Source organism: Aethalodelphis obliquidens, unplaced genomic scaffold (genome assembly GCF_003676395.1).
Source record: "Aethalodelphis obliquidens isolate GAN/ISIS:26980383/991018 unplaced genomic scaffold, ASM367639v1 scaffold40, whole genome shotgun sequence".
In the NCBI taxonomy this organism is placed as follows: domain Eukaryota; kingdom Metazoa; phylum Chordata; class Mammalia; order Artiodactyla; family Delphinidae; genus Aethalodelphis; species Aethalodelphis obliquidens.
The window spans coordinates 1,898,379-1,921,321 of record NW_020837984.1 but is presented as its reverse complement, the minus strand read 5'-3'; the positions used below and the strand labels follow the sequence as shown (position 1 = coordinate 1,921,321).

At 36.8% G+C, this 22,943-nt stretch overlaps 2 protein-coding genes across 3 annotated transcripts in view; one reads left to right on the top strand and one right to left on the bottom strand.

Moving 5' to 3' along the window:
• Nucleotides 1–4,473, bottom strand: part of CFAP36 (cilia and flagella associated protein 36) — a 32,666-nt gene extending 28,193 nt beyond the window's left edge. Inside the window, exons 1-3 of the mRNA XM_027131732.1 lie at nt 4,159–4,473; nt 1,271–1,335; nt 564–665 (exon numbers count right to left, since the gene is read on the bottom strand). Of these exons, the coding sequence (XP_026987533.1) occupies nt 564–665; nt 1,271–1,335; nt 4,159–4,273 (282 nt within the window). The 5' untranslated portion in view covers nt 4,274–4,473. The remainder of the gene's footprint in view (nt 1–563; nt 666–1,270; nt 1,336–4,158) is intronic.
• A 209-nt stretch (nt 4,474–4,682) lies between these two features.
• CCDC88A (coiled-coil and HOOK domain protein 88A) overlaps nt 4,683–22,943 on the top strand; it is a 195,923-nt gene continuing 177,662 nt past the window's right edge. The window contains exons 1-2 of one of the 2 annotated variants that reach the window (XM_027131695.1): nt 4,683–4,824; nt 9,028–9,135. The gene's annotated coding sequence lies outside the window, so the exon portion shown is untranslated. Of the gene's footprint in view, nt 4,825–6,527; nt 9,136–22,943 lie in introns of those variants that run through there. The other variant, XM_027131694.1, reaches the window with a different exon arrangement.

Genomic DNA, 22,943 nt, shown 5'->3' with positions numbered 1-22,943 from the left:
CGCTCACCGCAACTAGAGAAAGCCCACACGCAGCAACGAAGACCCAATGCAGCCAAGAATAAATAAATAAAGACCTTGGTGAAAATGAAAAATGTTTTAAAAAAAAACAAAAAACAGCAGCTAGCATGAGCCGTCAGTAAATATTAGTTATAAATACACATAAGACCTACTTCAATCCAGCACTGCAGAACTAATGAGACGATAAAATTAGTTCTAAGAGAAGGAAGCCGAGGAACTGTGCGCTATGTATCTGCTAAGATTAGAAACCGGGCAACTGCAAAATTGTCCGAGATCTATATAAATAAAACAGTAGTTTGCATAAAGCTTGTGATCTAGTATAGTCCTGAGTTCAGAAAGTTCCTTTTTAATAGCATCAGTTCATTATGTCTCAAATGATCATTTCTCAAGGTTGTTATAAAAAAGAACCCATATGTGACAAATTGGCTTTTCACTCTTACAATGTCTAGAATATTATACTTTGACAATCAAACATAGCAAATTTAAGTGACATCTGAGCATTTTTGTTAAAAGTATATATTAGCAGAATAAAAAAAAAAAAAAACCTGTGATGTATGGGTCTTTGCAAGAGGAGAAGTGCATGCTTCTTGAAATTGATCTTCATTAATTCCAATTTCTTTAAGGTAACTTTCTAACAGCTTTTCAACCTAAAAATAGAAAGTTTAATTTTTTTTTTGTAATTTACATAGAAAAATTCCAAATTTTACATTGAGTTTAGAAAACTATAATCAAATGCTTGCTTGCAATTATTAATCTACATAAAATTATATTATATGGCAGTGACAATGTCTTTCACCGAAAAAACAAACAAAAAGTGAAAATTTTTGCAGAGAATCAAATAAAATTTTATTTACTCTCCCAGAAATCACTGAAGTCACAATTATGAAGTTTGTTGTGGTATAACTCTTCTGCTACCCAGAGGCATTCCTTAAAATCTCAAGACAACATGGCTAAATTAATAATTAACACTCCCCTGGATGTATCAGCAGAAGAATAAGAATAAAATTTAAATACCGGATGCAAGATCCCTTAAAATAGTTGTCCTAAATCTTTTTCTTACATTCTACAGTCATAAGGATTGATTGAGATGCACAGAGAACGCTTGGAATCTAATGCAACTGGTAGTACTATTAGGGTAGATTGGAATTTTTTAATTAAAGAATTTTAATGGAAAAATCCATTTTTAAAATTCAGAACATCTTGAATTAACATTATTCTAATTACATTTAAAATCAGGTAAAAAAATACTCACTAGTTCTTTGTACTCCTGATGAATCTCCGTATAGGTCAATTTGCTTTCTTCTTCATCATCAAAAACTAAATTTAAAAGAAAAATATTGCATAGTGTAGAAAAACAAGTCATTTCATTAATGCAAATATCAAAGTCCACTCTAGTTGTCTTACAAATAGAACTCTCAGTCTTATAAACCAGCTCTTCTGCTTTAAATTCTTGGGATTAAAAAAAGATGTGTGTGTGTGTGTGTGTGTGTGTGTGTGTATAGTGTTAGTTGTAAACAAGTTTTTTTTCCTACTTAAAATCTACTTCATATGGAAGATGAACACTAATTTGCTACTTTTCAATCAAAAATATAAGGCAACAATTTCTTTATAAACTTTAAATGGAACATTATTGTTGATAGTTTTTAAATAATTCCTTTTACAACAGGTTCCAGATTATTTTATCATACTGGAACTTTGCTGATCCAAATTTTACTGAAAGTTACTCGGCCTTCTTTATTACATATAAATCAATAATGAAATAAAAATAAATAAAAACAAATGTTTACTGAATGATCATATGTGTGAAACAATGTAGATTAGAAAGATATATATTCCCTCAAGAAGCTACAATGTGATTAAGGAAAGAAGACAAACTCATGAATTATAAGCAATAAATCCCCTTTTTATAATATTCCCCCCAAATGATCTTTCTAAAATGCAAAACTAACTTCTGTAATTTTCTATTTAAAACTCTTCAATTACTGCTCTGTGCCTAGAGAATAAATCCAAAATACTTAGAAGACCAGACAAAACCCTCCAAGACTGGATCCCAAATCTCAACTCCCACCACTCCAAAACCCAAACTTTGCACTCTTAACAATACACAATTACTTGGAATACTGACAAATGTAACACAAAAAGACAAAAAAAACCCATGCCTTTGCTCAAGCCCTTAGATCTCTTTGCCTTTACCTGGCCCCCCTTCTCCCAACAATTCTCCAAAATATTGCAAGTGGCACATTTTCCATGATCTGCTACCCACTCCCAACTCCTAGGCTAGTTAGAGTACTTCCTCTGAACTCTTAAAATACACAGCACCATGTGCCTACCCTTATTATAACACCTGCCAATTTACATTTAAATTCCATTTACCTGCCAAATTGCAAACTTCTCAAGCACAAGGATTTGTTTTATTCATCTTTCTATCCTCAGCTTCTGGCCGAACGACACTCAATACATTTTGAAATAAAGGCTGATATTACAGAGTAGTACAAAACTAATTTTTAAATTATCTGAGGTGATGAATAGCACATTGACAACCCAAGTCAGTGAAATATAAACATTATTATTTCAAGTGTCACTGGGATGTTACTTCCATTTCTCCTGGCATCTGCTCTATATAACACTGGGCATACATGCAATGTAGCAGCTACTAAAGCTGTTTTCAGTTAATTTTGAAGCCAGATTACTACATTACATGTTTATAAGGCTGAGGATTACTGTTTCCCTGTAAAATTACACAATCAGGTGTGTTACAACTGAGATGCAGCCACTTTTGACATCTGGGGATAAAAGGAACGATGCTTTATTTTTTTTTTTTTTTCCATTTCAGCATTTAGTTTCATTCAGTAGGGTAAATGGAATCAAAAGGTGACATAATTTCCTTTTTCTCCTAAAGGAGGTCAGAATACCACCACATGCTTCATAAGTCTCAGAATAGCATTTTAAATTCTTAAAAAGAGCAGAAATAAAAGTTATTTTGAACTTATTTTAAAAATTACCTGTAAGAACAATACTTAATAAATACTATTTGAATTTTGCTCATGGCAATGAGAATGTAATGAAAAGATTCAGTGGTCAAAGTAAATTTCCTCTTTACCGGCTTCATGGAAACTTAGGGCTGAAAGGACTCTTAAAAGATCATCCAGGATAACCAACCATTTGATAGTTGAATTCCCCTCTATAATAACTCCATTAAGTTGTTGTCAGATTCATTCAAACACTGCTAGTGGCTGGGGAACTCATTACCTCCTGAGGCAGGCTAATTTATCTGGGATACTCTCTGTTATGAAGTACTTCCTTCACAGAAATTTGTTCCCTTCTAGCTTGTACCCACTGACCCTAGCTCTATCTCACTGAAGCTTACAAAAACAAGTCTAATCCCTCCAACATAAGACAGATGTTCAAACGATTAATGGATATGACTACCCTTAAAGTCTTGGCCAGCTAAACAACTGCAACAACAGCCTGGAATTATTCATATGACATCGTTTGTGGTTCCTTTTCCATGAATGGGCTCCAATTTGTCTCTAAGAACTGAATGCAGGACTCCAAAGCGTGAACTGATCAGAACCTAGAGGTATCCTTTCCTCACAGGAAATGTTATGACACGGTTACATAACTCATTTGTTGTAAGATACCCTCCATTTTTGGTATAACCGAGAGTCAGAGAACTCAAAAAAGGGAATACAGGCCACCGAGATCACCGGCTCTGGGCCTGCTGGAGTAATCACACACCCCTCGCCCACCCACTTTTCGGTCAACTGTTGGGATCAGAAGGAACTCAGAAGCAAACTGACGTCTCCCCTCCCAAGTCACTGGGGAAGTTGTCGAAGAAACCCACACAAACAGTGCACCTGCCCAGGGCAGAAAGGTGCAGGATGGGGTGAGAGACCCAACATAGGATTAAAGTCTGATGTTTTTCGGATGTGTGCTTGGGCCCAGGGGGAAAGGTATCTCGGTCCTCGTTTTCATTTCCGTGAAGGAAAGGACCGGCGCAGTGACAGCAACACATCCTAAAAACCAGCTCTAAACCTGGCAGACAGGAGTGGAGACCGGGGAGATGAAAGGCAGTTTGTGGAGAGGCTGTTGGTGTGAGAGAGGTGAGAAAGGATTGACGATTCGGGATCTGAATTTTACCTTCACATTTCTGCTCCACAAAGTCCAAGATGGGGATGGACCAGTCCGGGCCCCTCAGAAACCCCGCGATGCTCTCCACTACCCATTCCACCTCGTCCTCTTCTTCCGCAGCCATTCCGCCTTCGAGGGCCGCCGCGGAAGCCTAGGCCAGACCCCCGGAGCCTGGAAGGCCTTTCGGCCGCAGGGAACCGAGAGGAAATGGGAAGACAAGTTGCCCCCGCAGTCTCGCAATCACCTGGATGAAAGCTACAAACCAGTTAACGTAAAACGGTCGCTATGGCAACCCGCGTAGCCGCCCCTAGAAGCCGCCCGGAAGTGAAGCCAGCTTCCGCGGAGCTAGCGCGTCCTGGAGAGAGTTATTTGAAGAACTCTTCCGATTGGCTGGAAAGGAACAGTATTGAGTCGAAAGGTAGCCTTCAGCCCATTGGCCCGGAGCTGCTGGGGCAGAGAGCAGGAGTGTAGCCATTGGCTGGAAGTCCTGGAAAGAATCTCAGCGTTCCCTCTAGATAAATGCGTGAGACCAAGGCTTAGAAATGGCGCTGGGAAGGCGAATCGCACCTGGACTATGACTGAAAATTTTAAAGGCTTCAGTACACGGTTGTATCCCCACCACTCAGTCCCGAACATTTTCAGACCCGCTGGCCCAGAAACGTTTGCAATTAAAAGGTTGTTTGAAAATACAAACCTGAGCAAAGTAGCTCTGTAAGACTTGCTGATTCGCTCTGCAGTCAGTTTGCATCCTGTAGCAGAAGGCGGGCCTTTAAACTTTCCTGCGCAGATAGAAATAACTAGAATTGACCTTTTCAAGAGCAAAATCAAAGTAAATGTTCCTTTAAATAAATGTCTAGGTAACCAACCCTTTTGTTAAGTAACACCAACTCTACTTTTAGATTGGGGTTATTTGTGGAATGGGTCTTCAAAGGTCATTGTCAGGGTACTTGGCATCCCAAAATATTTTCAAACAACCTTATATGTATTTACATAAATGGGGTCATATTGTATGTACAGTTATGAAACTGTTCACTTAATATTTGGTCATCTTTTCATATAAACATAAAACTATCATTTCTGTATAGCTACATGGTATTCAATAAAATACCGTTTCGTTATTTTTATTTCTTGTATATACACACAGTATCTTACTTGGATGCATAGATGTCATTAGTGTGCAGGGTTTTTTTTCCCTCCGTGGTGTGGATATACCATGCCATTTTTCCCTTCTACAAACTGCTAAAATGAACATCTGTGTGTCTCTAAGAACTGTTGGTTTATTGACTATTCCAAAGGATAGATTCTACCAGATTTGCTAAATGAAAGACTATATATACTTTGATTTGTGTGACCAATTCTCAATAGCTAGGTTAAATTACTTCGATTTCTCAAATTTATAAACAATTCTGTAATGAACATACTTGCACATGTTTTTCAACTCTAGTGTCATTATTTACTTTGAATAAATTCCCAAAGGAAAGATTACCGAACCTATTTTTAAAAGCCTTTTTGAAAAATATCTTTACCAATCCACTAGGTTAAAGATGATACATAGTTTTAATTTGCATTTTTAAATTTGAATTTGAGCTTTATTTCATATTGATTAGCCTTTGTGTTTCTTTCTATGTTACTTTTTCATACCTTTTGACCATTTCTTCTTGGGATTTATTTTTCTTATTGATTTGAAAGAGCTTTTTATACATTAGTATAAGAATTTTAACTCTGTCACATGTTGCAGTGACATGTTTGTAATTTGTCTTTTAGTTCACTGTGTCTTTTGCCATATAGAAGTTTTACATTTTTTATGTAAATGATAGCCGATAAGTTATCTTCCTTAGTGGATAGCCATGCTCCAGGTACCACTTACTGGAAATGGGTGTGGTAAGTGTGGGGGGTTTTGAGTTACTGAGAAGAGGTAAAAGGAGAGAAGGACATCATCATTTTGGAGCTAAAATATTGTGACACCAGAAGGGGATTACTGTGGCTTCTTGTTCTCCTTTTCTGTCTTCTAAACCAGCTTAAAAGAGAAATACTCCTTTTCTGCCAGTTTCCTTTCTTCATAAGGAAGTTACTTGTCAGGTTTCTAATGAGCGTGAAGGCCACCAAGTGCTATCCAACTGCACTCAGCATTACCTGGCCTTAGGGTCTTTATCTTTAGTCTCTTGGGAGTGCTTTCCAATTCCACTGGAAGCAGATAATAACTGGAATGCACAAGCTCTTCTTTCGTTTATTTTCTCAGCATCATTCTTCAATGTGGCCAATGTGAATTCCCTCAGGCCTGCAAGTTTTCTCATTTATTTCAAAACATTGAATTATTTCAATTTTCTCCTCAAATGAAAGGATTTTCTTTTTATTCAGTACTTGGGACCTTTATAAGAAGGATTCTCATACAGATTTAATATAATATATTCAATATGCTTATTATGAAATAAACACAAACTCAAAAGAACAGTGCACACACTCTTAGGGCAATGCATGTGGGATGCTCTGGAGGAAGAATAAGAAAACAAGGTGGGTGTGCGTTGTGCATTTTACCATATAGCACTTTGTTCAGCCAGGTAGTGTTTTTCATGTTTTGCAGTGCTACAAAGCATGGTCCTCTCTTGAAAAATCACAACTTCTCATTTTGACCACTTTAGCTGCTATGTATGAACAAATGTTCACATTGAAGTTGTTTGTTGTAACAGAAAAGACTGAAATAGATAACATACATACCCACGTAAGCATACACACACACACACATATCTACAGTACTTTTACCATGGTGTTGATAAGAGGTTAATTAGAGAACACATAAAAATTACTTGGGACCATGCTTGGTAAGTTAGTAAATGCTCAATACATGTTAGCTATTATTATATGTAATTTAGATTCTTTTTTAACAGCTTGCATTCTCTTTATTTTGTCTCTCTTCACTGACAAGTCAGTTACGTTCTTTACTGCATTCCTACTGAAATCTCTTGCTTCTCCCCATCCCTGTATGGGAACTGGATCTCTGCCTTACTAAAGGGTTATAAAGTTCAGTCTTAACAAGATAATTACATTCCTCCAGATTTTTCAGGGACCACGTGAATAGCAACTACTTACATTTGTGTAGTAGTTCATAGTTTACAAAGAAATTTACATGTTTGACTCAGGACAACCTTAAGAGCTAAGTAAAGATGCTATTAAGATTTCCCCCATCTTACGGATGATGTGTATGAGTTTGCTAGGACGGCTGTAGCAAAGTACCACAGACTGGGTGGCTTTGTCAAAGGCTAAGAAATAGTCAAAGTAAAACCAGTGAATCACCAAAGTAGTAATTAGTTAAAGTTTATTGTACACACATCAAAAAGACAATTTGCAGACCAGGAGCTCTTAAACCAAAACATGGAATGAGGCTCAGGGGTATATTATTATAAAGCAGCTTATGTAATGAGAAAGCAGTGACCGTTTATTCTTTACAATGATTGGTTATAGTATTAGAATTTTCTTAAACAATAGGGAATTTGTCAGTGATTACCTGATATCAACCTTGGGGAACAGTTCAAGTTTCACTTATGATTTCCAGAGGCATAAACAAGAAATGACCCAGGTCAAGTAGGTCTCACACAACAAACTAAATTAAGCCTTGTTTGTATGACAACTCTTTTTATTAGCTAAGGGAATTTTCAAAGCCAGTCTCCCTTTGTTTCTGATTTTAATAGCTTGAGCAACAGAATTTTATTTTCTCATAGTTCTGGAGACTAGAAGACTGACTTCAAGGTGTCAGGAGGTTTGGTTTCTTCTAAGGCCTCTCTTCCTGGTGTCTAGATGCTGCCTTCTCACTGTGTTCACATGGTCTTCCCTCTTTACCTGTCTGTGTCCAAATTTCCTCCTCTTATAAGGACATCAGTTGAAGGGGATCAGAATGTGACACCCTAAAATATGCCACTTTGGCATATTGGTTATTTTGAGCTGAAGGCAGCTGAGAAACAGCAGATGCAGAAATAGCTCTCTGCTCTCCTCCATCTGCATAAAACAGGACATAAATTTCCCATGAGAAACCTACTTACTTTCCCTGTACCAGGCAGAGGCGAGGAGAACACTCATCACTGGAGACGAGGAGTCAATTCTGGGATGAGTCTGCATAAACAGACTCTACTAAAATAACCCTTGTCTTCCATTCAAAGATATCTTAACCACTCCTTCCCCATGTATTTACAAGTCACTTCCGCACAATTTGTCAGCCCTAGAAGCCCAAGTCCTCTTTCCTTTGTCTAGTCACTTCTCCACAGTTTATTACCCTTTGTTAAAATGGTACGTAAGCCCACAAGTCTCTCTGCTCTTTGACTTTTTTCACTTCTTTTTGGTGAAGCCTCCATGCATATAAAGTTGTAAATATTAATAAAATTGTATGCCTTCTCTCCCATCAATCTGACTTTCGTCAGTTTAATTCATAGGCCCCAATGACTAAACCTAAGAGAGTAGAAGAAAGGTTTTCTCCTTCCCTACATAGTCGTATTGGATTAGGGCCCACCCTAATGAGCTCATTTTAACTTAATAATCCCTTTTAAGGCCCCCTCTCCAAATGCAGTCAAATTTTTAGGTACTGTGGTTAGAACTTCAACATATGAATGTTGGGGGACATGATTCAGCCCATAACAGGTGGGAAAACTGAGACTGTATGAGGTCACATTTCTTGCCTGGGGTCAGCACAAAGTCAGGGCTTGCACTTCTCTGTACTTGACACTTAAGCAACAAGGTAACCTCCAATTTTAATTTTATGATATATATCACAGAAGGTTTTCCATGTTTACATGACCCCTTTTAATGTTACCTAGTGTCTTAGCTTGGGCTGCTGTGACAGAATACCATAGTCTAGGGGGCTTATAAACAACAGAAATTTCTTTTTCACAGTTCTGGAGGCTGAGAAATCCAAGATCAAGGAGTCAGCTGATTTGGTGAAGGCCCACTTCCTGATTCATAGACCACCATCATCTCTCTGTGTCCTCCCAGGTGGTAGAGGTAAGGGAGTTCACCACGGTCTCTTTATAAGGACACTAATCCCATTTATGAAGGCTCCTCATGACCTAATCACCTACCAAAGACCCCCACTTCCTAATATCATCACTTTAGGGGTTAAGATTTCAACATACAAATTTTGGCGGTACACAAGCAATTCATTTCCTTTGTGTGAACATAATACAATTTATTTAAACAATTCTGTATTTACCTAGGCTGTTTCTTGCACTGTTTTAAAAATAAATGCATCCTTGTAACTAAATCTTTGCACCTAATCTTTACCACTTTGTGAAAATGAATTCCTGAAAGTGGAATTGCTAAATCATACAGCAAGCAGTTTTTAAAGACATGTACCTATGGAGTTTGGTTTTGTTTTAAGAGGAAGTATTGTGCATTCTGCAATCATCATGGTTAAATGCTAATTCTTATCCCTTTTATTATTGTTTTATATCCATGAGTCTACATGTCCCTACAAATGCACAAATATATCTCAGATACTTGGGAGATTGCTAATTTAGTCAGGGGAGGACTAGAGAAATGATTGTAAATTCCAGAGGACATAAATTCTTTAATTTCACAAATGTATCTCCAACTCCAACACAATGGTTTGCCCTAAGAGACCCACAATGAGTATTTGATGAACATGTGAATTATGACTGGAGTACATAGAGCCTCATATTCGCCTGAAAACAATCCATTTCTCTTTTCTGTTCCTGCGGGAGACAGTAAAGGTGGGGTTTTTACTGGCAGAGTGGGGGTTTTTTAACTTTAGCAAAATATGCTTGCATTCTAGATCAGATGGCTTAAAGTTATTATTAGCAATAAGCTTAAAAATACCAATGCAACAGAAGTGTCATTTTCATATGTAATTTATAGAACATATAAAACAGCTCTAATAAACTACCTAATTACTACTTCAAATGGTATGAATTCAGCTTTCAAGTAAAGAAGGGAAAAAAGGTCACTGCTTTAATCCCCTAAATTGCTTTTATTCTGGCTATAGAAAGACTTTTTAGAAGTTCTAAATTATAGTTTCTTTCCAAATAGTCTTGATTATTTGGTTTATATAACAGCAAAGGGATGGAGGAGGTTTCCATGGGTTGGCAAATAAATAATTACCTGCCATATCTTCAAATTCTCCAGTGAATCCTTAGATTTTTATTGCATTTGCAGATGTAGCATCACAGAATTTCCATTCCCTTTTCAATGTCTTATTGCTCATAATCTATAAAATGTTCAACAACTTGATTTAAAATAACAGCAAAGAAATGAAAATACAATGACTTTTCAGATTGTGACTCAGCACATACATTTGGTGTGAAATGGCATGGCTTAGAATCCTTTCTTTACTCATTGAGTGCATACTGTGTGCCAAGCACCATGCTAGAAACCAAGAGCTCCAGATACGGTACATTATAAATTCCAACTGTATGATAGTTTGCTTATTTTCATTTCATCTCTAAATGTTCAGGATCTTTGTGTGAATTACTCTTTTTCTTTCACCTCCGTTTCTTTGGTCATTAGGTTTTTTCATTGTCTTATTTGTGTATATGTAGATAATTTTGCTATATTACTTTCTTCTCTTCCCTTCTACCTTGGATTATGTGCTAAATTGACTCTTGCATTTGTCTTCCATTGTGTTTTCTTATCTATTTTCTCTTTTTCTTTTAACTACTATATTAGTGACTTTGGGGAGGATGACTAATTTATAGAACATGTTTATATGCATCTTAGATCTGCTTTTAGTTCTCTCTCTTAAAAGCAGCTATAGCCTAAATTAAATGGCCTCTAAATTTTTTTGACCAGATACTTCATCAGTAAAAAAAATTTTGAATACTCCTCTTAATATTTGAATATATATTTACTAATGACTTATGGACCTGTACATATACATATATGAATATAAACAATTGTATACTGTATAATTAAAAAAAACAAAAGTTGAAAATTGAAATTAACAAAGGATGAGATAAAAATATATAGGTTGAAATTCTAATACTTTTTCCCTGAGTGCCAATGGATAATTTTGTGGACCCACTGTGGAGGCCACTAGTTTGGACTTGATAAACTTGATAGTTTGGGCTTCTGGCATAGTAAGGAAGCCAGTGAGTGTCCTATTTGCTTTAGTCCCGTTTTGAATATCTGGGAAAGATGATAAAGAAAATTTCAAGGTTCATATTTGGAGCCCAGAACATTGAGATCAAGTCTCTCAAGCAAAAAAGGATGACAGAAGCCTCTTCCACCTTCAGAAGAGGTGGAATCAGATACCCTGACTGGGAACCATCCTGATGTCAGAGGCAGTAGGGAAGCGGGCTTAAAAATGGAATATTTTTTAAGGATGGCAGGGGAACACTCTTTTATCTATTCATTTTTAAATGTTATCTTTATTACTCCTTCTGTTGGAAAAGTCATATGGTCAGCCCTTCATATCCATGGGTTCTGCTTCCTCAGATTCAACCAAATGTGGATCAAAAGTACTTGAAAAAAAAAATTCCAGAAAGTTCCAAAAAGCAAAACTTGAATTTGCCACACTGGCAACTATTTTCATAGCATTTACATTGCATTAGGTATTAGGAGTAATCTGGAGATGATTTAAAATAAAGGGGGATATGTATAGGTTATATACAAATACTGCAAATACTATGCAATTTTTCATAAGAGACTTGAGCATCCACACATTTTGATATCCACAGGGGTCCTGAACCAATCCCCCATGGATACCAAAGGATGATTGTATATGTATATTGAAAAAAACTCAAACGGTATAGAACTACACAGTGAAGAAAGTGAAAGTCTTCTATTTTTCCTACCGCCTAAAAAAAAGTCACTGTGATTGTTTGGTTATCGGCCTCCAGATTTTTTTAATGTGCCTATTGACATATATTATTATCTTCTTTAAGCAAAATGAGGCCATTCCCATTTGTCTAACTTGCTTTTACATCATTTTCCAAGGATCTTTCAGTATTAATACAAAGAAATTGTTCTTTCAAATGGATGCATGGTATTCCATTATACAGATGTACCTTTTTTTTTATAAATTATTTTATTTTTATTTATTATTTTTGGCTGCTTTGGGTCTTTGTTGCTGCGTGCGGGCTTTCTCTAGTTGAGGCAAGCGGGGGCTACTCTTTGTTGCGGTGCGTGGGCTTATTGCGGTGGCTTCTTTTGTTGCAGAGCACGGGCTCCAGGCACGTGAGCTTCAGTAGTTGTGGCTCGCGGGCTCAGTAGTTGTGGCTCACGGGCTTAGTTGTTCTGCGGCACACGGGATCCTCCCGGACCAGGGCTCGAACACGTGTCCCCTGCATTGGCAGGCAGATTCTTAACCACTGCGCCACCAGGGAATCCCTAGATGTACCTTTTTAAAATGAATATCTTATTCATTTATAATATTTTGCTCTTATAAACATTGCTACATTAAACATCAATGTACATGTATTTTTGCATTCTTGCCAAGTCATTTCATAAAAGAGAATTAGAATTCTGGGTGTAAGGATATGAAACATTTTTGGAAGAATAAAATTTTCCATCAGTATTACCAAATTGCCCTCCAAAAGGCAATACAAACTGACACTCTCACCAAAAGATTGTGTTTATATTTCCACACCTTTTCAGCACCAGAAACGTTAGTGTTTTAGTGATTTTTTTTTTTAATCTGAAAGGTAAAAAAAAATTTACTTCTTTTAATTTACCAATGTTTACTTGTTAATGAGGCTGAGGATGTTTCATATATTAATTGGCCATTTATGTTTGTGAAAGCAATAATTTTTTTAAAGAATATTACTCTCTTATTTATTTATTTTTTAATTTGGTTGCTCCGGGTCTTAGTTGCGGCAGGCGGGCTCCTTAGATGCGGCTCACCCGCTCCTTAGTTGTGGCATGTGAGTTCCTTAGTTGTGTGTGGCATGCAAACTCTAAGTTGCGGCATGCATGTGGATCTAGTTCCCTGACCAGGGATCGAACCTGGGCCCCCCGCATTGGGAGCACGGAGTCTTACCCACCGTGCCACCAAGTGAAGCCCTGAAAGCAATATTTGTTTTGTTTCTTTTTAACTTTCTATTATACAGATTTGCACATACACCAAAGAAACACCATGCTTCAACAATTACCAACATTTTTTCCAAACCCATTATGTCATTTTATATAGAGTTCTTTTACGTAAGATTGGAAGATGTCATTTAGTGCCCTTTGACTCAGGCACTCAACTCTAATTCTTTGGCTAACTAGAACAAGTGTAAACTAAAGGGTAACAGCCAACCCTAGGCATCTTGCCCCAGTGAAAACGTAGTTGCTAATTGAGGCCACCAGATGGCAGACCACGGGGAAAAAGAAAAAGGAGACGAAATCTATGCCTACCAAGACCCAGCTTCAGGATGGCCCAAAGGTTTTAGGGAACTTTGTTTCCTATTAGTAGTGTGGGGCCGGGGCGGGGGTGGGGGGGAGGTCGGGCAGATTAGTCAAAGGCATTGTTTTAAACCATAGTGATGTATTTAATTATCTGATAGTAATGTCATTTATTATCTGATGCATTTTATTATCAGATTAAATATCTTTTATATTTTCATTTTTTTCTATGAATCTCTAGGACTCCAAAAATAATGTTTTAACTGGAATTGCATCAGAATTATAAGTTAATTTGAAAAAAGTAAGATCCTCATACTATTTATTTTTCCCATGAAAGAACATGTTTTCCCCATTTATTTGTCTCCATTTATATCTTTCAATAAGGATTACAGTTTTCCTTATAAAGATCATGCACATCACTCATTAAAAATTTCACTTGGGAACAGGTTTATTTTACTTGTATGCTAACTGGATTTTGACAATTTCATAGAAATATATTGACTTCTGCAGGGTTAATATTTACTCTGCATTCTTTTATTAAGAAATAACTATGAGTTAGTTCTTTTCAATTGCCCTGCTGTGGAATTACTTAATCTGGAAAGCATCACAAAATTCTTGTGCTTGCCTTTCTACTATTTATTTCTCTTATTTCTGTTTCATACTTCATTACATTGGCTAAAAATGGCATAAAATATGAAATATTTAATAATGATAAATAATGTATCTTTAGTATGTTTAACTGACTTTTTATTTGGAATAGACACTCATCGTGTTTATTTTAATTTTATATAGTAATATGTTTTATTAAGAATATAAATGGATGTTGAATTTCACCTGGTGGCCTTTTAGCATCTACTGAGAGGATCATATAATTTTTCTTATTTAATCAATTGATATGGTTATTTTATTAATGCTTTCTCGTATTGTCAGCTTTCCAGTCTAAGGTAAATTCTCCTTGATTTCAATGGGTTAAAGTTTTAGTGTATTTTGAACTAGATTTGCTAGCATTTTATTTATTTTGTGTCTAACATTCATAAGTTAGGTCTGTCTAAATTTTTTTTCTGTGTCACATCTTTATTAGATTATAGTGTCAGAGCTATGTTTAGCTCATAAAAGAATTGGATAACACCCAATCATTTTCTCTGTTTTATGTTCTGGAATAAATATGTAATGATTTTTATCTATTTTATTATTATGTTTCTAAGGCTGATCAGAAAAGAATGCAGTTTTTTAAATTTAAATGAAAATAAACAAATGCTTGTATTAAACATGTTTTATAATTCAAAACCTTAAAGAACTGTAATAAAGGTTATTTCTCCCACCCCAACATGTTAAAGAAATGCCTGCCAAACCCATTATAAAAGATTATCTCTGTCTGAGTGTGCTCTGGGTTATACTATTACATAAAGCAGACAAAATCCTTTATTTTTCTCAGCTGTTCTGCTCAATCATGGTGAGAAAATTATGCCTAGTGATTCAGCATCTGAAATGTTATACCAAGTCAAAAGTTGCTGCCTATATATTTTTCACAATAAGCTATTGCATTTCTTAGGTGCTGGTAGATAATAATATTCCAAGGAAGTGTATTTCTTGGGGGGGAAGAAAAAGGCAATAAAGAATTTTGACTCTTGTTTTATCTAGGTGTACATCTTGCCTCTAGAAGTGGCTCATGGCAAATAGTTATGGTAAGCTTCCAGATGAATAATATTCATAATTCATTATGGCTCTTCTGACAGATCACAGCTTTGTTCAACAGAACTCTCTGCCATGTTGGAAATGTTCTGTTTCTATGTCCAATGTCTACTGTGGCTCTGAGGACTTGAAATGTGGCTAGTGCAAATGAGAAACTAAATTTTTATTTTTATTTATTTTTAATTAATTTAAATTTAAATAGCCACTTGTGGCTAGTGGCTACCAAATTGGACAGCTCAACTTTCAAGGTACAAAGTTTAATTAGTAGGGATACATTAAAAAATCCAGAATGTTTTCACCACTAAACATTTCCTTATTATGCATAAATAAATTTCACTTGCCGGTATTTTGACAACTGAGAATCAGTATCAGTCTCTGCTCACTTCTCCAAAATTATTTACACTTGCATTTTTTTTACATCTTTATTGGAGTATAATTGCTTTACAATGGTGTGTTAGTTTCTGCTTTAAAACAAAGTGAATCAGTTATACATATACATATGTTCCCATATCTCTTCCCTCTTGTGTCTCCCTCCCTCCCACCCTCCCGATCCCACCCCTCCAGGCGGTCACAAAGCACCGAGCTGATCTCCCCGTGCTATGCGGCTGTTTCCCACTAGCTATCTACCTTACGTTTGGTAGTGTATATGTGTCCATGCCTCTCTCTTGCTTTGTCACAGCTTACCCTTCCCCCTCCCTGTGTCCTCAAGTCCATTCTCTAGTAGGTTTGTCTTACCCCTAGGTTCTTCATGACATTTTTTTTTCTTAAATTCCATATATATGTGCTAGCATACTGTATTTGTCTTTCTCTTTCTGACTTACTTCACTCTGTATGACAGACTCTAGGTCTATCCACCTCATTACAAATAGCTCAATTTCGTTTCTTTTTATGGCTGAGTAATATTCCATTGTATATATGTGCCACATCTTCTTTATCCATTCATCCGATGATGGACACTTAGGTTGTTTCCATCTCCGGGCTATTGTAAATAGAGCTGCAATGAACATTTTGGTACATGACTCTTTATGAATTATGGTTTTCTCAGGGTATATGCCCAGTATTGGGATTGCTGGGTCATATGGTAGTTCTATTTGTAGTTTTTTAAGGAACCTCCATACTGTTCTCCACAGTGGCTGTATCAATTTACATTCCCACCAACAGTGCAAGAGGGTTCCCTTTTCTCCACACCCTCTCCAGCATTTATTGTTTCTAGATTTTTTGATGATGGCCATTCTGACTGGTGTGAGATGATATCTCATTGTAGTTTTGATTTGCCTTCTCTAATGATTAATGATGTTGAGCATTCTTTCATGTGCTTGTTGGCAGTCTGTACATCTTCTTTGGAGAAATGTCTATTTAGGTCTTCTGCCCATTTTTGGATTGGGTTGTTTGTTTTTTTGTTATTAAGCTGCATGAGCTGCTTATAAATTTTGGAGATTAATCCTTTGTCAGTTGCTTCATTTGCAAATATTTTCTCCCATTCTGAGGGTTGTCTTTTGGTCTTGTTTATGGTTTCCTTTGCTGTGCAAAAGCTTTGAAGTTTCATTAGGTCCCATTTGTTTATTTTGTTTTTATTTCCATTTCTCTAGGAGGTGGGTCAGAAAGGATCTTGCTGTGATTTATGTCAAAGAGTGTTCTGCCTATGTTTTCCTCTAAGAGTTTGATAGTTTCTGGCCTTACATTTAGGTCTTTAGTCCATTTTGAGCTTATTTTTGTGTATACACTTGCATTTTAAAAACTTGGTTTAATACTTACCTCCCAGCTGAGCCACCTTCTTTCGCCATTCTGAGACGTATTCTGTTTTTCCTGTCTTGGCATTTGCTGCTGTTGTTGTTCCACTTTGTTTACATGCTTTTAGCTCTGTCATTAGGTGTCTTTGTAATTTTGTATCCAAACCTACTGAATTTTTGGTACTTTATTTAAAAAAAAAAGTGATTTGGTTTAAAAATTGGACATGAACATTTTGCCTTGTAGAATGATGGATAATTATATCAAAATCATAACAGTAAGATGATCATGGGTAAAATATGATCAAGAAGAATTTGCAAAAATTTTTAATGAGAATTTATAAAAATAGAATTGGCACTTTAGTAAGGAAACTGCAGCTATATCATTGAACTGTTTTTCAAGATGAAGCCAAATTATACTTTAAACTTTCTAAAAATGTGCACTTCAGTATACACCAGTTTTACATGTGTTCTCCACATCCAGTGCCACTATTATTAAAATTTTAAGATTTGGTGGTTATGTTATTGTAACAATCCTGCATGTCCTGCTTCTTGTATTTCTATAGCAGCAATCTGAATGTATACTTGACAAGTTTTATGATTTCAAATGACCTAATAAGATCTGGGAGTGATTTCAGTTAATTATCTTTTGATTAACAGATTGCAAAGTACTATTTTAGAGAGATTGGAATAACCCCTCATTTGAAGCTAAAGCTTCATCCTTTAATAAATTAATTCATCATTCAAGTCAGAAGCTTTAGTAGTTGAAAATAGTGGTAGCCACCTATTTTTTTAAAAGGCTAATTTTAAATGAAATTATTTGTGACTGGAGTCCAGATACTGAAAACATCGAAATTTTGGACTGGCTGGGTACTTAAAAGAACAAGTTTCTATAAAGATGCTGAGTCTGGTGGTTGAGGCCATTCTAATAGGGATGAGAGAGGTGACTCACAAACTCTTCAGAAAGGAGATGCTACACCTCACTCAGATCAGTAACTGAGAAGATTAGTCTAGCTTCTTGATAAAATGCAATCTTATTACCTTGGTCCCCACCAACTCACAATTCATGATATAAAATTTAAGTTTTCTTTGCTTCTTAGGAAAACATTTTGCTAACAAAATAATAGTGTGAACGCAGGAAATAATATAAAACATGAGACAATCCTTTTTATTTATCTATTTTTGTATGATTGCCTCATTTAAAAGTTAATGTAATATAAGATAATTTTTTATGATGGCTAAGGATACTAACTATTTTTACCTGTTTTTGTTTTATTGTTTTGGGGGTTTTTTTGGCCACTCTGCATGGCTTTCAGGATCTTAGTTACCAGGGATGGAACCCGGGCCCCCTGCAGTGGAAGCGTGGAGTCCTAATCACTGGACCGCCAGGGAATTCCCTACCTGTTTATTTTTTCACATAATTTCAGAATTATTTTATCAAGTTCTTTGAAAGTATTTTAAATTGGGATTTTGCCTATTTGCTTTAAGTATTTTAATTGGTAGGAGAATGGCATTATTAAAATACTAGTCTAAAATATGGTACTACTTTTCTTGTACTTAATATCTTTCAGGAAGATCTAATTTTCTTCATATTGGTGATATATTTTCCATTAAAGTTCATTAACGTATATTCATATCTGCTGCTATTACACATTAGGATTCCTTTCTAATTACATATTTCAAACTGAGTATTGTTAGTACATATGAATATTATTTCAATTTTATATATCCACCTATTTCCAAACATTTTTCTGAGCTCTTTAAAGCATTCTGGGGACTTCCCTGGTGGTGCAGTGGTTAAGAATCCACCTGCCAATGCAGGGGACACGGGTTCGATCCCTGGTCTGGGAAGATCCCACATGCTGGGGAGCAACTAAGCCCGTGTACCACAACTACTGAGCCTGCGTGCCACAACTACTGAAGCCTGTGGGCCTAGAGCGCGTGCTCTGCAACAAAGAGAAGCCATCACAATGAGAAGCCCGTGCACTGCAATGTAGAGTAGCCCCCACTTGCCACAACTAGAAAGTCCGCGCGCAGCAATGAAGACCCAATGCAGCCAAAATTAATGAATAAATAAATTTATTTTTTTAAAAAGTATTCTGTATTCCTCTCCCAAAAATGGAAATTCCCCACTTGCAAATTACTAAATATTCTCAGTGAATTTTCAAGGAACTACCAGACCCTGAGATCTTAGTCTGGAGTATCTGAACAGCAGATAAACCAAGCTATTTGTATTACCCATAGGCCAAGGACTTTCACTGATGCCCATAGCCAATGTTCAGGGTATCCAAACCACGCACTGACTATCTCATTTGTACCCCCAAAACAGGATTCAAACTCCATGATCCATTACATTTGTGTGGAGCCTCATGTGCTTAAGACTAAGAACTGTGTAAAACTTGCCTGATAACAGTTCATGGGGAGCAGTGGTTTCCAGAGAAATGTTCCACTATTTTCACTTATAAACATTGCAATTTCCCAAAGCTCTGATACTTTAGGAAATAATTTGGTCTATAATCATTCAATCAGTCCAGTCAGGAAAACAGAAACCACTGTATGTAGTTCAAACAGAAAGGGATTTTATTCTAAGAAATGGTTACAAAGGTGTTGGGAGGGCTAGAGGAGAAAAGAAGGAATGTTACCCAGAGTTGAGAAAGCTGCTACCACCATGCTTAGGCTGGAGCCCTGCAGCTGCATTTGCTGCCAGAGGTTACTGGGTAGCCGTGCAGGAACTCCACCTCCACAGAACGGGCACCCTGTGGCCCGTGCTGAATCTGCTGTTGAGACCCCTCTACCACTGGTACCAGTCTTAAAATGGCTTCTTCTTTTCTCCCGCCAGTGACTCCCATTGGCCAAACCTGACCGGTAGCCAGTTAGTAAAGGATTCTGGGGAATGGAGTTACAGGCTTCTAGCCCCTACGATTATGGAATACAGAAGGGAGAGAGAGTATGGCATTGTGCCAGCAGAAAAATAATTGGCACAGTAATATTCTCAGGTAGATCCTTAATCATTTTAATCAGTTACATTCGGTATAAAATTACTTCTGAATGGATTGGATAAGTGTATAGCAATAATCACTTTCCCTTCATTTCTTGGGAAATCTTGCTTTTGAGACTTATTAAGATGGTACTAGCACAAGACAGAGTCAAGGATGGTTGAAAAGGGGAAGAATGGACAGGACAGAACAGGTCCAGGGGCAGACACATGGATAATTAACTTGATGAAAGGCCAGTATGGATTTTGAAAAAGACTTCCTCTTTCTAATAAAAAAATATTTTGTCTCTAAAATTGAGGGTGGAGGTAGGGCAACAATAGAAACCTTTCTTTTTGTCTGAGTAGCAAGAGCCAATGAGTTTCATAAGAAACTGGGGGTGAGGCAGAAATCTAGCTTGCTAATTATATGCAAATTCTCCTGTATAATGGAAGAAAAATGAGTCAGCAAAAATACAAAGCTACATAAATTAGCACCTTCAGTGTCTTTAGACAAGTGAAACAGCCAAATAGAGTCGTCCCCAAATTAACTTCCTTTCATATTCCATCCAGGCACATCCACTAGAGTTTGTAAAAGGCTCACGTTACCATCAGTTGATACCTGATGTAGAATTTTTTTTAACATCTTTGTATTCCACCACTTTCACTCTGATTCACAAAATGCTTTATTAGAGTTCACTGGGGCTTTATGGCTTATATGACTCAAAAATGAGTTAATTCCTATTTTGTTAGTTGGCATAAAAAACATTCAATGAGCAATGCTGGGCAGGATGATTACTCTATGGCTAAACATGTATAGATCCTTTCAAAGATTCTTCTGAAAATTCTACTCTGTAGTAAAGCAAATTTAATTTTTTAAATCTTATGAATGTAGAGCATTATCTTTTAAAATGAACTTTGCTCCTGCCAGGACATGCGTGTATATATATTATATATACATATATAATATATATGTATCTTAAATTTATGACTATATTTTGTGGGATACCACTCTGCAGTGCTGTTCTAGAAACTTCTTTCAGAATTATGAAATGTTTTAGAATTATTAAAGTTGAAATATCTTTCTAGAGCTTCATATTTTTAAAGCTGCTACTTGCTGTCATCATGAAATGCATACTATATGATCAATGAAAATTAATATGGAAATAAGTTCATATATATTTAAATTTTCACATGATAAAAAGAAGAGTATTTCTGTCAGATACTTTTCTTAAGTTTGTGCACCATTCTCTCCCAGTTCTCCTGGGTCTGAAGTAGTCAACCCATTTCATAGTTAATCCTCCTAGGAAAATACTGGAAAGGTGAAAGCAGTGGATTAAGTTATATTGGTTTTTGTAACTTAAATTTAACCCTCTCTCCTCTTGGAGATAATAGGGTGAACATTCAAGACACAGTCACAGAGAACTGCATAGAGATTCCAGAGGGGTCGTTTCACAGATGATCTGTACTTAGTTCCAGTCAGGCAGTCTGCACAGGTGTGGCTGTGCTGTTTCTTCAAATAACGAGACATTTTCATACCTATGGTGGTAGGAAGAATGATGGTCCCCAAGATGTCCATTTCCTGCACATCTAGAACCTGTGAAAATGTTATCTTAAATGGCAAAAAAGGATTTTTCAGATGCGATTAAGGATCTTAAAATAAGGAGATTATTCTGGATTATCCAGTGGGCTCAATCTAATCACATGGGTCTTTAAAAGTGGACTTTTTCTCAGCTGTGATTAGAGTGAGATGTGACCATGCAAGAAGGGTGGAGGGGAGATGTAATATTGATGGCTTTTTTTTTAAATAAATTTATGTATTTATTTATTTATTTTTGGATGTGTTGGGTCTTCATTTCTGCACGAGGGCTTTCTCCAGTTGTGGCAAGCGGGGGCCATTCATCGCGGCGCGCGGCCTCTCACTGTCGTGGCCTCTCTTGTTGCGGAGTGCAGGCTCAGTAGTTGTGGCTCATGGGCCCAGTTGCTCCATGGCATGTGGGATCCTCTCAGACCAGGGCTCGAACCCGTGTCCCCTGCATTGGCAGGCAGATTCTCAACCACTGCGCCACCAAGGAAGCCCATATTGATGGCTTTGAAGACAGAGGAAGGGGACCATAAATAAAGGAATGTAAGCAGCCTCTAGAAGTTGAAAAAGGCAAGGAAGCAGTTTCTCTCTTGGAGCCTCCAGAAAGAAAGATAGCTGTGTTAATACCTTGATTTCAGGTCAGTGAGACCTGTACCTAATTTCTGACCTACGGAACAGTAAGATAATAAATTTGTGTTATTTTAAGCCTCTAGGTTTATGGCAACTTGTTACTGCAAAAATAGAAAACTGATATACCTACAAAGCCATTGCCCCAAGCCCACTGCTGCCTCAGCCATCCTGACCCTCCTCTTGGGACTCTCAATCCAGTAACAAAGGGGTAACCCCTGGCATGGTGAAGTTCCCTGGAGCCCTGTCCCAACACAGCAGCCAGCTTTAGTTCTTATTTATTTATTTTGTCTGTGCCGGGTCTTAGTTGCGTTATGCATGTGGGATCTAGTTCCCTGACCAGGGATCGAATCCAGGCCTTCTGCACTGGGAGTGCAGAGTCTTACCCACTGGACCACCACAGAAGTCCCCAGCTTTAGTTCTGACTGGGCTACACCCAACTTAACCAGTTGTGAAATATTTTGAACATTACTTTCAATTTCAGGGACCTAAATCAGTGACTTTCAAACTTTTTTTGACTCCAGCCCACCTACAGTAAGATACACATTTTTATTTCAGCCTAGGACATAGACACATTCCCACACACACAAATTATATAATTGAAACTAATGTTTCTTGAAACAGTATTTAGCTTTACTACATGTATTACACTCTGATATTTTCAATTCTATTCTCTTCTATTTTATTAGTGTAAATTTCAACCTACTAAACTGATTTCATGATTCACTAGCAGGTTGCAACCTTCAGCTGAAAAACACTGACCTTGATCATGACAACTCTATGGTCAAGACGTAGAGTTTCTGATGGAGAATATATTCTGTTTCTTTTATTTATTTATTTATTTATTGGCCACGCCTCATGGCATGTG